Here is a 15703-nt window from a genome sequence, read left to right as displayed (position 1 = left end):
GGAGATAACAGTATGCATTACAAATAGATTACAATTCCCAGGATGCAATGGTAACAGATATATTATAGTTGTTTAAAATGATTAACATTGCCAAGATTAAACACTAAAAAATGTCACGATTTGGTGTTGGATTGAGGACCCAAAAGCAGAGGCAAGTAGGCAGAGGTCAATTTAGGTGGGTTTAATAAGGTCCACAGGTACAGAGGCAGGAATCAAAAAAATCCAACAAAAATAACAAACAACCCAGAACCAGGGAGACATCAGGGGAAACCAAACTCTATGAGCCAGGGAGAGACGAGGTAAGCAGAAAGACGTTAGACGAGGATCCAGCAAACAGGAACTGAAGAGGGAGGGCTTTTAAAGGGGACAGAGACAAAGAGAGGGCTAACGAGGGGATTGAAAACAGGTGAGGACAGAGCAGAAAACAGAGCTAGGGATAGAGGACACAAGAGGGCAGCAGAGGACAACAAATGGAAAACCTGGAAGACAGGAACTAATAAGAAAACAACAAAATAATAATTAAACACTAAAACAAGGAGCAAAGTAAAACTGAATACTCTAAATAAACATAACAAAACCAAGACTGTGACAAAAAACAATAAAAAAAAAGATTAGAGCTTATGTTGCAGAAAAGATTAAGCTGTTATGGGCTGAAAGTTGATCTCCTAAGATAGGGGTGTGCAACATCTGTCTTCGAGTGCCACTGTCCTGCAGCTTTTACTCTTACAACATATTAGAAATAAAAGTTACCTCCTTGGCCTGTCGGTGGGTTTAGCAGAGGCCTGACCATTAACCATTAATTAGTCAGGTTTGTTGGAGTGGGGACACATGTAAAAGCTGTAGGACAGCGACATTCCTGTCCTAAGACATCTTTTTGGCATGTTGCTGTCAGGTGGAGAATATTTCCTTGATCTTCTTCCTGTATGCAGACGATACCCTGCTTTGCTTAGCAGGCAAAACCAGTTGCCACACCTAGAGCGACATCACGAGGAACTGCAGTAAGTTTAAATGGGGAATTGAGAGAATCTCTGTCAGTTTCATATTTTAATAGTGAATCATTTAAAAGAAACTTATTTTAATCCAGTTCAGAGAGTCGCTGTGGGTAGTATGTTTGCCTAATAAAACCAAGGCAACATTGGTTGGTAAAATAATGTACCATTAACCATTTCCATGTACAATCTATTTGTCAAATGTAAAATAATATAAATGTTCATATGCTTTTCAATCAAGCTCAGCGCATCCCAGCCTGCTTCTAACTTAGCATTTAAGACAAAGTCTTCCTGTTTTTGTTTTTTTTTTTTACTCTAAAGTCAACATTTACACTGGAAAAGGTTAAAATTAAAGAAAATAAAGTGGGTTAAACTCTATTTAGCGCACACTTGGCAAGCAACACTCCCCTCTGGTGGCGATGTTGCCCCATTGCTTTCCCCAAGGAAAATCCAGCTTGGTGTCTTTCTGTACGGTTTAACTGTGATTTCCTTCCAATATCCAAACCCCTAGATTGTTAAGCCTTTTTTTCTCTCTAAAACTTTCCTTAGCTGTAACTCTATGTGTACATGGTTGTGTCTCAGTGATGGACTGGCAGCCTCCCCACCCACTTTGCTTAACTGGTTCAGTGCTTGCAGAGCCTTGCTGCTTCTTTCAGGTTCTTCCTTTCCTTACTTACATGTGATCTAAAACAAACACTCTTCTCCAGAAGAACCAGGTGATCAATATGTTTTTCTCAGCTGGTCTGTCTTTTTAAATTGGACCAATAAATAGTTTGAAACTCCTGCTGCCTCTTTAAATATCACTTCCACACAAAGAGGAAAAAAAAATAAAAAAAAAACATATTTTGCAGCCAATCATAAAGTCCTGAGACCAGCCTCACTTCAGAGTCACATCGCTCTCTCCTTCCTCTCTGCAGGATGCTCCTCTTACTCTCTTTCACCGCCATCCTTTCTGCAGGCTGCACCATGGAGATGAACCAGACCTCCGAGCTGCTTTCTGACGGCTTGGAGCAGTGCTCAGCCTGCGACTTCCGAGAACACAGCAAGCAGCTGAGGCTCCACAGCATCAGGTCCCAGATCCTCAGCATCCTGCGGCTGGAGCAGGCGCCCAACATCAGCAGGGACATGATCCGCCAGCTCATCCCCAAGGCGCCTCCTCTGACGCAGCTGCTGGACCAGTACGACCCACGGGTGGAGGACGCGGAGCACACCACTACCGAGACCATTATCACCATGGCAACAAAGCGTAAACGCATTTCCTGCTTCTGCGTTTTAGCTGCAATACTTTTCCAGTCAAAACGCAGCCCGTGCGTAAATGTTGTTGCATAAATCATGCGAGTTTGGTTCTTTTTAGAGCAATAGGATTGTTAACTTTAATGTGAAACTTTTCAAATATATCAACTTATTTCTTGTAGCAGGTCCCGTCTCCCCAGAGGAGATGTCTTCCTGCTGCCTGTTCAGCCTGAGTCCAAAGATCCAGCCTAAGAACATCCTGAGCGCACAGCTGTGGGTTCACCTGCGTCCATCCAACATCCACACCAGTGTCTTCCTTCAGGTGTCCCGCCTCAGGCCGGCCAGGGAGGGGAACACCACCAGGGTGCGGGTCCGCTCCCTGAAGATCGACACTGAAGCTGGAGCCAGCTCCTGGCAGAGCATTGACATCAAATCCCTGCTGCAGGCCTGGCTGCGGCAGCCGGAGGACAGCTATGGGCTGGAGATCAAGGGTTTTAACCCTGGAGGAGAGGATCTGGCCGTGACCTCTGCAGAGCCTGGAGAGGAGGGACTGGTGAGAAAACTTATACTGGTTTCACAGTAGAAAGACCCCAAAGTTCTCCCTTCTGTCACTTTCCTCCCGCATCCAGCATGCACTTGGCCAGGGCTGTCCAACGTGTGGCACAAATATTGAAAAGTCCAAGCATCCCTCCTTTTTCCCTCAGTCCCAATTCTATCCTCCCTTTGGCAGCCAAATGATGCTGTAGATCAGGTTAAGCTCCCTGTGAATCTGACCGACTACCAGTATCTTTGAATCAGACCCAAAATAGGTAACTTTTCTTCATAGCATAGCAGGCACGGAGGACATAGCAGTCAGATAATCATGATGGTGGATGTATATCACTGATTCCCCTAGCTGTGCCTAGTTCAGTGGATTCCGATTCTGAGACTGACAGTAGCTTTGTTAATATCCAAACCCATTTCTGTGGCAAGTAGTTTCTTGCATTTTACCCTAAATCGTTCTTTATCATTCCAGCAACCGTTCATTGAAGTTAAGATCTTGGACAGTTCTAAGAGATCGCGCCGAGACTCTGGCCTGAACTGTGACGAGGAGTCTTCAGAGACCCGCTGCTGCCGCTATCCACTCACTGTCGACTTCGAGGAGTTTGGCTGGGACTGGATTATTGCCCCCAAACGGTACAGAGCCAATTACTGCTCAGGGGAGTGCGAGTTCCTTCACCTGCAACAGTATCCGCATGCACACCTGGTGAACAAGGCCAACCCCCGGGGCACTGTGGGACCCTGCTGCACCCCCACCAAGATGTCGCCTATAAACATGCTTTACTTCAACAGCAAGGAGCAGATCATCTATGGGATGATCAAGTCTATGGTGGTTGACAACTGTGGCTGCTCATGAAGCAACCAAATAGCCTGTGGGAGGTTGAAGGAGACTAATTCACTGGGAAAATCATAAAACTCCTCAAAAGAAGTACAATTTAAGGAGATCAATCGCAGTAGGTTAAAAAGCTTGATTCAGATCAAATGCAACTGACTGAATGCGGGTTAGTCTTTAAGACTATGCCAGAAACCCTTTACCCCAATGTAACACAGATGCTTCAGTAAATAATAATAAAAAAGCTTAAAGGAGACAAAATATTCCCACAAGCAAAGTTCTTTAACCACCTTAAGCAGTATGAAGCTAATATTCTAAACCAATATGAGACCTGAGACCAAACATGGAGAAAGAGCAGGTTATATAGGCTGTGTCCAAATATCTTCCCTAACCAGTATATAGGTCACTATATAGTGCTTACGCCATTTTAGATTAATGTCTGAACGTCTAGTGGATGAAAAAGTAGTTGACTCTAAATTTCGAAGTTTTGAAATTTCGAATTTTGAATGCACTTTAAAAAGTAATGATCATCCATGGTCACCAGACAAATAGATATATCCCAGAATGCTTTGTGAGAGCTCTCCTAGCAAAGCATTATGATTTGTTGTTACAGCGTCTCAACCCGACAGCAGCGACAAATAACAAAGATGGCGGAGGTGCCCTGCGGGGAGGCGACCTCATGAACAATAGGAAGCTAAAAGTTGTGATCGTCTCCCCGAACGGTCAGTTAACTGAGTTAACTATAAAGTCCACTATGTAGTCACTGCTATATATAGTAATTGAAGGATTTAGGGGTTAGGGTGGACGTTTGGACACAGTCCAAGAGTCAAGCTGGAAGTTGTAACAAACATTGAGGTTCGTTAAACAGAAGTTGATAAAGAATATAAACCCTCACTGACATATTTTGAATGTACCAGCCTTAGTCACTGTGATAAACCCTTTTAGTGACTTGGATCACTTGGCTCCAGTCTGTTAAGCAGCATAGTTATCGCTTTCTTCTTTCTGCAACTAATATAAGACAATAGGTCTGGGAAGCCAACTTTGCTGCAGGAATCCTCAGCTGTTGTCATCCAGTAACCTGATGCTAGCTACAGATAGCAGCATGACTCACAGATATTTGCTAGAAAAGTTTTTAGCAGTTTGTACTTTAGACTGAGAATTCCTGCTCTAAGGCAGCGCTTTGCAACTTTCGGCAACTAGGGGTGCTGAACCTGTATTGCTCGGGTTTAGCGCATATAAAGGCAACTGCCCTCTAGATTAAATCATAAATGAGATAACTACACATACGTATGTCCATATATTAAGCCATTTTGAGCTTAGTTAGCTAAATATTGACCTCAAAAGTGAATTGAAATAGCTCAAATTAAGCTAATACTTGGGACAAAAGTTACACAGTGTTGCTTCAAGGTGATCAAGCTTGTTTAATAATTCCTACTTCTGACTTCCGATTGAGTGCAACACCGGATCCAGTTAATAGTTAAAAAAAATAAGTCACTAATAAGCCAATGTATCATTGGTATCATTTCGCTAATATCCCAGCGTTTCTTTAGATGCAAACCTGACAGAAACATTTACACTTCTACAGTTGGTACAGTTTAGGGTGTCCTCTTTTTCCCGGACATGTCCAAGCCGTTAGCTCCGGGGCTGGTTGGGGCTGGGGACGGAGCGACCGACCTGACCCGTTGACAGTAGCCTGGACACCGTGCTTACCCTGAAGCACGGTAAGGAAGGCGGGGGAAGCATACAGGGTCGGGTTCGGTCGCTCTGTCCTCAGCCGCTGGGGTACCCGGACCAGCCTCAGAGCTCACGGCTTGGTTTGGATGCCCGGTCCAGTCCCAGACCCCCCCTTCCCTTTTTCAGAAACCCAAATTTGGTCACCCTAGTGCAGTTGTCTTTATAGCCCAATTTATAAAGCATAGAATCAGGTAGCCATATTGAATTTGGAGTCCAAACCTGTGAGTTGAAATGCAGATTTCTGTCAGGAATTCAATATGTTTTTCTAACCTATTATTTGAAATGGCCACATTTTTTTTATTGTCTCTGAAAAATATCAACTGACCCAAGTCAAATGAATATGTTTCATCAGAGTTTCAATCTTATGAAACTTATCTTGCAAGTGTTTTGCACAATAGCTTCATCTTGTGAAATTTTGCTTGTTTTCTACTGAAAAGTTGGTCTAAAATTGTTTTCTCTGAATATTTTTCTTGTTATACAATCATCTCTTGGAGTGTTGCACCTTAATGTGAGCAGATCACAACATTTCAGTTTGCACTTGCAGTTTAAGAGGAAAATTTAATTGCTTGTTTTGTTTTTAATATCTGTGAAATTAACACTGTATTTTGGGAATTTTAGAAATAAATCCTGCAAGTTTAGATTAGCATTTGTTTGAGTTCCCATGACTTGCTGAGATGTCGGTAAATATCTTTAATAGCTTCTGTGATCAGAGGAAAACCCTGTATGAAACAAGAGCAGAAAAATCTCAGATAAACGCCTGACCTCCTGCAGCTGGCTGTCCTGATTTGAGCTTTGACCAGAGCAAACCCCACAGGGCGTCGCTCTTATTTTGAAAAACATGAACCGAATGACATGCCACCTTTGTCTGTTTGCATATTTCTTGCTGTTATTCATGCAGTTCATCACAGCTACAACAAATCACAGGAAAAGTTTTCTGGAAAGAGGATTTGGAAACTTTTATTGGTGTCAGTTATTGGTGCAAAATAAAGATCATATCGGTTACACCTGTCTTCAGATAATGATTTGACGGAAAAAAAATGCTCCAGAAAACCACAAAAAAACAGCAACAAAAAACTGAAATATTGCTGACAGCAATATGACTAGCAACTATAGAGTGGCTGATTTACTCGTTTAAAAAGAAATGCAATAAGATCCAAATGTACCACAGGCCCGTCATTTAAAGGTATTGGTTTTATCAGCATTTTATTTCTTTGACAACATGCAGCAAAGACCAAACCTCATCCTCAAGTGTCCCTGGTTTGTTAAGACAAGTTTGGTCCCACTTTTTTTTTTTTTTTTCCACAGCAGAGTTGTGTCATAGGATGGCGCCCAATCAGGGACTGGACAGGAATCTTTACTATTGACTCCAGACATGGAATGCCCGTTCTTGTTCTTCTCCAGATGAGCAGAAGGATTCATCTCCTTTGACAGAAGTTGCTTCTTGTCTATTTTTTATTTTTTGTCTAATTTGTTTCTCATGACTTCAGAACAAGTCACTAGACCATGGGCGTAGGTTTGCATAGGGACGATAGGGACATGTCCCGACCAACATTTTGGACTGACCTAATTGTCCCTACCAATAATTCGATTTGAATAACATGTTTATATAAAATGTTTATAATTAACAGTTCAGTGTGGTGGATCACTGTTACCGTTTCAGGCAGTTCAGCTATAAATAGCAGGTGTTATTTCTTTTATAGAGTATAACAAGACGAGGTGGGGCCTTAACTGACTTTTAACTTTTAAAAATAGGATAAAGACAATAACAAACAGAGGAACACTATTTACACTGATTTTATTTGACATAGATTTCCACACAATCTATAAGTTAATTATTACAATACATTAGTTTTTGGTAAAAATGCTTGAATCCAGCTGTGTTATATTTTCTTTTAATAATTGTTAAAAGTGATTTTATATTGGAATAAATTTAGTCACATTCTTAGTGTTGTTGTTTTTTTAGATGATGCCACTAAATGTAAATATAATAAATGTATTTGCCGTTCCTTGAATGTGTTATTTTGCATTGTTTCATGATACAGAGAGAGCATTTAAAAAATAAGACTGTTTCACCTGTTTACCTTTGAACAATTCTATATCTTCAAAAGAAAATACAGGATAAATCCACATATAACAGGCATATTTAGGCTATATTTGGTTAAATTGGCACATGTTTACCTACTGTCTTAGTCACTGGTAAGTTTAAATGCAAACCTTTTCAAAGTGGAAAAAAGTCCTAATTCCACATTCATCAGATCCAGAGATGCTTCAAACATTGAAAAACAACATCTAATGTGTGCAGTGCTTATAAAATTAGTATAAATGTAGCAAGAAAGGCTGCTTTTCTCTTTAAACGAAATGCACCCTAATGCTTACTTCAAGCATTAAAAAGGCATGCATATTTTTGCAAAGGTAAATTTACATTAATGAAACTTAGGACCAATAGTGTCCCTACCAAAGTGGAAATCAAACCTACACCCTTGCGTTAGACAGAAACTTTTTCTTTCCGCTGGTAAGACCATGGGGACGTGAAGTTAACTAATTTTAAGTTTGTGCAAAAAGCAGATTATGTTTTATTGTGAATGGTAAACTCGTTTGTGTTGGAATACAAATTTTATTGTTCTGCACAAAAGGATGTGAGCTGATTGGACCGAATATGACAAGAATGTAGTGTAGCAGCAGCACCTAGTGGTGGTTCAGATGAACTGCAGCAGATTAACTCCAGCATGAAGATGTGGTTTTTGCTGGAAAAAAAAAAAAAAAAAAGCAAAACAAAACAAAAAAAAGCAACAAAAAAAAAACAATTTGAAATATTATTATTATTATATCTATGCCTTATTATAGCTATTCCAGAACATTTACTCTTTTTATTAGTGCTGTATTATTGCAGGGAACTGAAGAGGACTCAGTGTCTGAGCAGAAACTGGATTCTAGAGGGGGGCTTTGATGTCGTGTTGCTAAGAGCAGATGTCCTGACTGTTGCTGCTTCATGGGGGTTTCTGACCTTTTAGGTCTTTGTTCTGCTAAAACACAAACTATCAGAATCCAAACATTGATCTAAGACTCTGTACAGGAATTAAATAGAAATCTAATTACATAAAAAATAGTAAACTCAAACCCTTCAGCCATGGTGCTTTCTATCCTCTGCCTTTATTTGTCTCTTGTCTTTATTTCTGTTGTGTGTATTTCCATTAAAAATGAAAATTTGTCCTCCTTGGATCATTACTTATTTGTTCAGGATGTAATTTTATCCAAATAAGACTGATTTAAAAATCTAGCTGAGGTGAAATCTGGAACATCCTTTATCATTTTTTTTTTATGTACAATAATAATAAAAACAGCAATTAACATATTTAATAATATTTTTAATGTCTGCTTTGATTTGTATCATTTTAAAAATTGAAATGATTGCCTTTCCTGCATTATTATATTTTCTGATTAAAATTATACTTTTTGTTTTGTTTGGTTATCTGTACATTCGTATTCTGGACCTTGTCATGGTAAATCCTCAATGGTCAGTGCTTTGATTTGCATTAATTCAATTCAATTCTATTCAGTTTATTTATATAGCGCCAATTCACAACAAAGGACATCTCAAGGCACTTTATAGTTCAACCAGATCATACATTAAAAGCCATAGATCAGTGCAGAGGAGTGTGGAGAAAGGAGCATGTCAGTATTACACTGAAAAGTGTGGCATAAGATTGTGTTCAGGCCTTCGAGGTTGAAACTCACCTTATAAAGTTGGTTCTTTTTTTTCCCTCTGGTTCTGAGTTGAATTGAGACCAGACTTTGATTAGGCCATTCTATCACACTAATGTGCTTTGATCTAACCTTCTGTTGTGTCTCCAGCTCGACGATTAGGACGGTTGTCCTGCGAGGAAGAGAATCTCCAACCAAGCCCGAGAAGATTTAAAGTTTTGCATTATCCCAGTGAACCTGGGCAGACTAACTGGACGTCATGTAGGTTTCTTTCAACATATCTTCCCTAATAATAATAACTGAATAATTGAACTTTAATGATCTCACATTGGAGAAATTTACCTCTGGTTTTAACCCATCCCCTTTGGAAGCAGCGGGCTGCCATTGTGCGGTGCCCAGGGAGGAGTGTGGATTGAACTGGGTACTTGCAACGTTCTCAGAGCACAAACGCACAGCTCTAACCACTAGGCCAACATTCCCTCTCTACTAAGCAATCGTTCATAAACATCTTTTTTTAAGCACAGAATGCAGTTAGTTTATCATCTTTTAATGCTTGGATGATGGATTGAACTGTTATCTTGGAGTTATTTAACCTTGGGGGATGTTTTAGAACCTAACCCTGCTCAAGTTATTTTGACTCAAATAGAAACACTACATTTCTTTTAACAGTGTCCTGTCTGGCGATGTGGCAATAAAAATAATTGTCCTGATGCCAAAAAGAACCCAACAGATTTTACTTTCACAAGTGGAGCAGTACAGCTATCGCTACAGCGTTCTGATTGATTTATGCAGATATATATCTTTATTATTCATGCAGGGAGTATTAGAGATTATATGGACACTGCAATGTAAGTAGAACAGGAAAGGAAAAACAGAAAGAAAAGGAGAAAAGATTAAATAAAGAGAAGATAAAAGGAGCGATAAAGATAAAACATCTTCAGTCTGATTCATCAACCAACCCATACTGCATTTTAAGGCTTATTTTATTTTTTGCATCTTAAAATAAAGATCAAACAGTTACTTTTTTAATATCAGTATCTAAAAACACACAAAATAAAAACGCAAAAAAACTTTAAAAGATGCACGGACACTCTTAGATTATAGTTAGATTAATTCGATTGAAAGATATTGATAAAAGCTTTAAGTTTTTATATTCAGTAATATATGCCAAAAAAAAAAAAGCATTTTTCATTTTAAAACGTCTGAGAAGCAGTGCTTTATTATTATTCTGGGCAAACTTAATAATCATTGATCATCTTTTTTGTTAAGTTTCAGTTTCAATGTTGTGCATTTGCGCCTTTCTCTGAAAACACGTGATTTCTCCAGGCTGTTCCGTCTTAGTGTCATTCCTCCCCAACACACATATATTGTTTTTATTTAAAGATCTAAAATGCATCTTAAAAATACCATGACATGTCTCGACTACATAAAAATATATACTTCCTTCTAATGCATAAGATACAACCAATAAAATAAAGTTTTTGTGTTAAAAACTTGTTTTTAAATACTGTTATTACGGCTGCGTGTGGGAGTTGACGGATCAGCCACTTTTCCGTGTTCTGATTGGCTACAAGCAGGAAAGAGGCGGCGACCTGTTGTGGATTCCCCTTTATGATTGGCTGAGAAGTTCTCGCTGTGGTGCGTCACTGGAAGAAGGTTGGGAAGCTGACAGAAGCGAGCATTTGTGGAAGGAAATCGCCATCAGGACCTTAAACCTGTTTCACAGCGAGAGTACAACCTTCTACAAAATAAAAGGCAAGTCTTATCACCTGTCTGTCATGTCATGTAAACATTTAATTCGCTACGGTTTTATTTTTATTAGCGGAGCAAATCATTCGAGTTAGCAAGTAGCTAAAGTAGTAGCTCGAGACAACTTAACGGAAGTTAAAGATGAGTTTTTATTCTTTTATTTTGTTAATTAACAATATATACTAATAATCTGGCTTATTGCTGTTAAATACTGTTTTTCATGGGCTCATATTTTCAGTCGCCCTGCTGCTGACATGTAGGAGGTAAATACAGCTTTTAGGTTAGCTTCTGATTAGCATTAAAGGGCTGTTTCACTCTTTTTAAACAACCTAAACTGCATTTTTCTGTTCACAATCTATTATTATAATTATTATACACTTATTATTATTATTACTATACACTTATACATGATTATTATTATTATTATACACTCTTAATTAATTTCATATGGATTTTGATATTTGTGGAACCTTGATTTCAGTTGTAAACATACAAAAATATCTACTATTTTTATTTTATTTTTTTTAATTTGGCCTTATATATCTCTGATTGCAACTCCTGGATCCAAACCTGGATTGAAATGATTATTTGATATAATTATTATGATCTTAGTCCCAAGTATATCAACTATATTTAGAATAATAATCCCTTATTTGTAAAATCAGTTATGTTGTTTTAATCTGAATTAAATGTTAACATGCACACCGGTGCACCACAGCTATAAAAAAACGATTCAATTAAACATTTGCATATCGTATATTAAACATTTGTGCTTTGAAAACTAATTTAATGCAGAATAAGGCAAAATAAGTATGAGGTGCTCAGGATAGAGCAGCTCTAAGTTGCAAAAATGGCTCAAATTAGGCTTTATTTGCAAAAATCACCAAATTTCACCAGCAGTTTTTAATGATTGTTAATGTTTCAAAGATTCTGTAATCTGTTGAGCGTAATCTGGTGTTTTGGATTAGAACTAGAGCTGATTAAAGGTAGACCCACATCCTTTATGCTATTAACTGGCTCTTCTTACAGGAACTAGATGATAACATCAGAGCTGAGTTGTGCTGATTTATTATTAAATCAAATTTAGGAAGAATATATTTTCACTTCGTTTGTCCGTTAAACTATTTGGTTCTTCTTTATGATTTCATAAAAGGCAGATATTTGTGTAGCATAAAAAAAATGTCCCAAAAATAATCTTTAATCTAATACTAATCTATTTCTAATCTAATCTAATCTAGTAACATATTGATCCGGCGGTTCATAGGAGCATAAATACATTATGACCTTTTTTAAGGTAATATAATTAAGCGTAACAGAGTCTTCCTCACTAGATTATTGTGTTTTGTTTTAACTTTCCGTTTCTAATGAAATCTTATCAGGGAGGAGCTTTCATTTCCTATTCTTTGCTGCCGCTCTGAGCTGATAAGAGCTAGTTTTGTTTGACTTCTATGTTTTTTGTCTAATGTGATTATCAGCTTTTCATTTCGTTTAGACGTTTCTCAATCTGAAACAAAAAGCATGAGGACCAGGATCCAGTTATAAAAGGAAATCGTCTTGTGTTAAAAGGTTTTATTGTTATTTACATCCTTTATGGTCTCTCCAAGGAATCAATTCTACACAACATCCCATCAGTTTGATTGATTAAAGACTTCCTGTTGATCCTTTATCATTTAGCATCACTTTGCAGGTTTTTTTTTTTATTTATTTTGTTTGTTTTGCTTTTATTTAACTCAAACTGAGTCAATCTGATGCAGATGTTCTTTATCACCAGCAGATGGCGCAGTGGTGCCAGCTTCAGATGCTGGACTGTAAGTACCTGGAGCAGGTGGACCAGCTGTATGATGACTCGTTCCCCATGGACATCCGGCAGTACCTGAGCAGGTGGATCGAGAGCATCGACTGGTGAGGAACTGATAGGAGATCAGGCCTGAATCTGAGCTCCTCGCTTGGTTTCTGCTTCAAGCTGATGAACTCCTTCAGTAGGCGGGCAAACAGGAAGAACTTCATATCTATTGAGGTTGTTGGATGGAAGATTTTCTCTTTAAATTAGGAATAACTTCCCACATTTCTGATACTTTTGACATTTATTAGAGAGGTTTATCTTCCATCTGTCCTTGAATGAACCTCCTGGAGCAGACGGCTCCTTTTCTACTAAAATGAACTGAAATAATTAGATTTGACGGTTTAGAAAATGCAGAGATATTGTTCAACTCAAGTTGGGTAAAAACAAGCTGTGTTGATTCTGAATATATTCTGTGTAATTCATTAAAAAGATGATATTCTGTATTAATGTAGGTTGAGAATAAATAGACAAATATCTTCATTTGCACAAAATAAAAAAAATTGAAAAGGGATTTTTAAACGGCTGAATGGAAGAGGAAATTAAAAGCAGCAACTTTCTCTGCTATGATGGTGCAGAAAAAGGCTGAGAGAAAACAGAAAGCCTAGATGTTTAGTCTGAGCAACAGGGAGCAGTTTACTCCAAAGGTTTGAAAGAATCCAGTTAAAGAAGTTGGACTTTTTTGTGGTAAAATGTGTTTGTCAGTGAAAACCTGCCGGTAAATCCAGAGTGTGAAATTCGACTTTGTTTTTCTGTTTCTAAACCAGAAAAGTCCACAAGAGGGTGTGATTGTGGTCCTTGATCTACATCAGAGGTCACGGTTTAACAGACCAGGACCCACCTGCTGGCTAATCTGGACCCAACCTGATTTACAACATTTATAAATAAAATAAATAAAGCCTACAGCCTCCGCTATTCCTCCCGTCCTGCTCAAAGAGAGCATGCACGATAATATTATTATTATTATTATTCAAATTCAGGAGAAAACGTGGAAAAAAACAAAACGCTTACTTTAATATGACATATTAAAAAAAAAATCTCCACCATCATCCAGCCTGCATATGTTCAGGTTTTGCCCAAATATTTTCGTTTTGTTGTGAATTTTTTAACAGGTTTAACTAGGATCATCCATCGTCTCCTTGACTAAAACACAAACCTTTGAGTATTTATTTTTTTTGTTCATCAAAGATCCACGTTTAGTTCGTCAGTCAATAAAAAAAGGAGCGTTAACAGAATGATTTTACCATCGTCATCGTTGCTGCTGAAAACTGAATAAACATGAACTTTAAAGCAATTTTAGAAGGAATACTTGTAAATTAGCAGGAAATGACTCCTTTAAACTCACAACAAAAGAAAAATAAATGCAATAGGAATGTTTGTTGTTAGCTCCAGTGGTTTGAAGGTAAAGATGGCGCCTTAAAGGTTGGAGAAAATATCAGATTTAGATATTTCCAAGCGACGATTGCTGCTGAGGTCTGATCGGTCGACCAATGAGGCGCTGACGCCGTCTGTCCTCCTTGGTCTCCTCAGGGACACGGTGGCCATGCAGGACTCGCTGGCCACCATCCGCTTCCACGACCTGCTGGCTCAGCTGGACGACCAGCACAGCCGCTTCGCTCTGGAGAGCAACTTCCTGCAGCAGCACAACTTTCGCAAGATCAAGAGGAACCTGCAGGTGGGAGCCTTCAACCGGATCCGGGTCGGGCCCGGAGCTGAACCGGTTCTAAACGGGAACGTTTTTCCTTTCTGCAGGACCGGTTCCAGGAGGACCCCGTCACCATGGCGATGATCATCTCCAGGAACCTCAAGGAGGAGCAGAAGATCCTGGCCTGCGCTAAAGAGGCGGAGGTAAAACCTGGATGTGAGCTGAGAGGAAACTCCATCTGATCTGGAAATGTTAGATCCAAACCCGGCGGCGTTGTTTCCACAGGCGGAAGGAGAAGGACCGGTGTCGGCCATGGTGGTGGAGAAGCAGAAGCTGGACAACAAAGTCAAGGATCTGAAGGATAAAGTTCAGGTTTGATGAGCAGATCAACTCTGGTTATCAGCTCTGCTGGATGTTAGCAGAACCTCACTAAGGAGGCGAGTTTCTTCTTCCAGTTCCTGGACCAGCTGCTGAAGAACTTGGAGGACCTACAGGACGAGTACGACTTCAAGATGAACACCCTGAAGAACAGAGGTAAGGAACGGAGACCAGAGCGCTGAGAACCTGGGAAAACAGGTGGAGCTGATCCGGCCTCTTCTGCAGAGAACGAGCTGAACGGCATCTCAGCCAAAGAGCTGGAGAAGGAGAAGTTCCACACGGCCCGGATGTGCATGGAGCTGAAGCAGAAACGCCACGTGAGCTCACAGCACGCACGAGAGGAAACCCGCTGGAAACATCTGGAAACATGAGAACCAACATGTCCTCCTGTTTCTGTGTTAAAGGACGTGGTTACCTTTCTGACGGAGCTGCTGAACCTGACCCAGAACCTGATCCAGGACCTGATCTCTGAGGAGCTGCCGGAGTGGAAGCAGCGGCAGCAGATCGCCTGCATCGGCGGCCCGCCCAACGCCTGCGTGGACCAGCTGCAGAACTGGTGAGGCTACGCTAACACGCGTTAGCTCTGACTTTATAATTCACATTCAATCAAGTTTATTTTTTTTTTTTCATCTTTAATTTCCATATATTATCTTTTTTAATTAGATTTTAACAAACTGAATTTTTCCAGTTTTTTTTTTTTTACAGATTTATTTTTCAAAAGTTTTCAATAGAATCCGTGTATCATTCGTTCTTTCTATTTTCAATTGTCAAAAAAAAAAAAAAAAATTGACTGGTTATTTTGTTTTTTGTTTTTTATGGTTAAACCAAAAACGAAAAAAGGATTGGTTTTTCATATATCAATTCTAAGCTCCAATCAAAAATACGAAATGGAAAAACGGACAGCAACGCAAAATTAGATTTTAATATTTAATCGGTACAGTTTACGTGACCCGGAAATAGCTCTTTGCACGGCAGTTGGGGTAATGAAGTGGTTACCATGGCGACGCTAGAACCACACACTATGTTGATCGAGAAGCTGTTTGCCAGCGGTTTGACACACG

The 15703-nt window shown here is 39.3% G+C and overlaps 2 protein-coding genes across 4 annotated transcripts; both read left to right on the top strand.

Moving 5' to 3' along the window:
• The first annotated feature begins 896 nt into the window (after window positions 1-896).
• LOC119794778 (growth/differentiation factor 8-like) lies at window positions 897-4055 on the top strand. Of its 3 annotated transcripts, XM_038302503.1 has the most exons (4): window positions 897-998; window positions 1948-2235; window positions 2405-2775; window positions 3238-4055. In XM_038302503.1, the coding sequence occupies exons 2-4, from the start codon at window positions 1956-1958 to the stop codon at window positions 3616-3618; spliced, it is 1032 nt and encodes a 343-aa protein (XP_038158431.1). In that variant the 5' UTR covers window positions 897-998; window positions 1948-1955; the 3' UTR covers window positions 3619-4055. The 3 variants fall into 3 exon arrangements, with proteins under 3 accessions (XP_038158431.1, XP_038158425.1, XP_038158418.1); XM_038302497.1 differs by lacking the exon at window positions 897-998 and having other exon boundaries at window positions 1886-2235; window positions 2408-2775; XM_038302490.1 differs by lacking the exon at window positions 897-998 and having other exon boundaries at window positions 1886-2235.
• A 6603-nt stretch (window positions 4056-10658) lies between these two features.
• LOC119794813 (signal transducer and activator of transcription 1-alpha/beta-like) lies at window positions 10659-15198 on the top strand (the record flags this gene model as incomplete). The annotated part of the gene is made up of 8 exons (XM_038302520.1): window positions 10659-10785; window positions 12554-12681; window positions 14150-14294; window positions 14372-14467; window positions 14550-14636; window positions 14720-14798; window positions 14868-14959; window positions 15047-15198. Coding segments are annotated over exons 2-8 (779 nt in total), but the record flags the coding sequence as incomplete, so codon positions are not given.
• Window positions 15199-15703: the final 505 nt, after the last annotated feature.

Source organism: Cyprinodon tularosa, unplaced genomic scaffold, assembly GCF_016077235.1.
Source record: "Cyprinodon tularosa strain WSP-4 unplaced genomic scaffold, ASM1607723v1 ctg1130, whole genome shotgun sequence".
Classification (NCBI taxonomy): domain Eukaryota; kingdom Metazoa; phylum Chordata; class Actinopteri; order Cyprinodontiformes; family Cyprinodontidae; genus Cyprinodon; species Cyprinodon tularosa.
The sequence above is the reverse complement of the archived record's forward strand: the minus strand, read 5'-3'. Positions and strand labels throughout refer to the sequence as shown.

What these genes read in the sequence shown, in the direction of transcription:
- LOC119794778 (XM_038302490.1), top strand. Translation starts at nt 1,908, where the DNA reads ATGCTCCTCTTACTCTCTTTCACCGCCATCCTTTCTGCAGGCTGCACC. An exon ending in TATCACCATGGCAACAAAGC is followed by an intron (nt 2,236 to 2,404) that starts GTAAACGCATTT and finishes TATTTCTTGTAG; the next exon opens with CAGGTCCCGTCTCCCCAGAG. An exon ending in AGCCTGGAGAGGAGGGACTG is followed by an intron (nt 2,776 to 3,237) that starts GTGAGAAAACTT and finishes TTATCATTCCAG; the next exon opens with CAACCGTTCATTGAAGTTAA.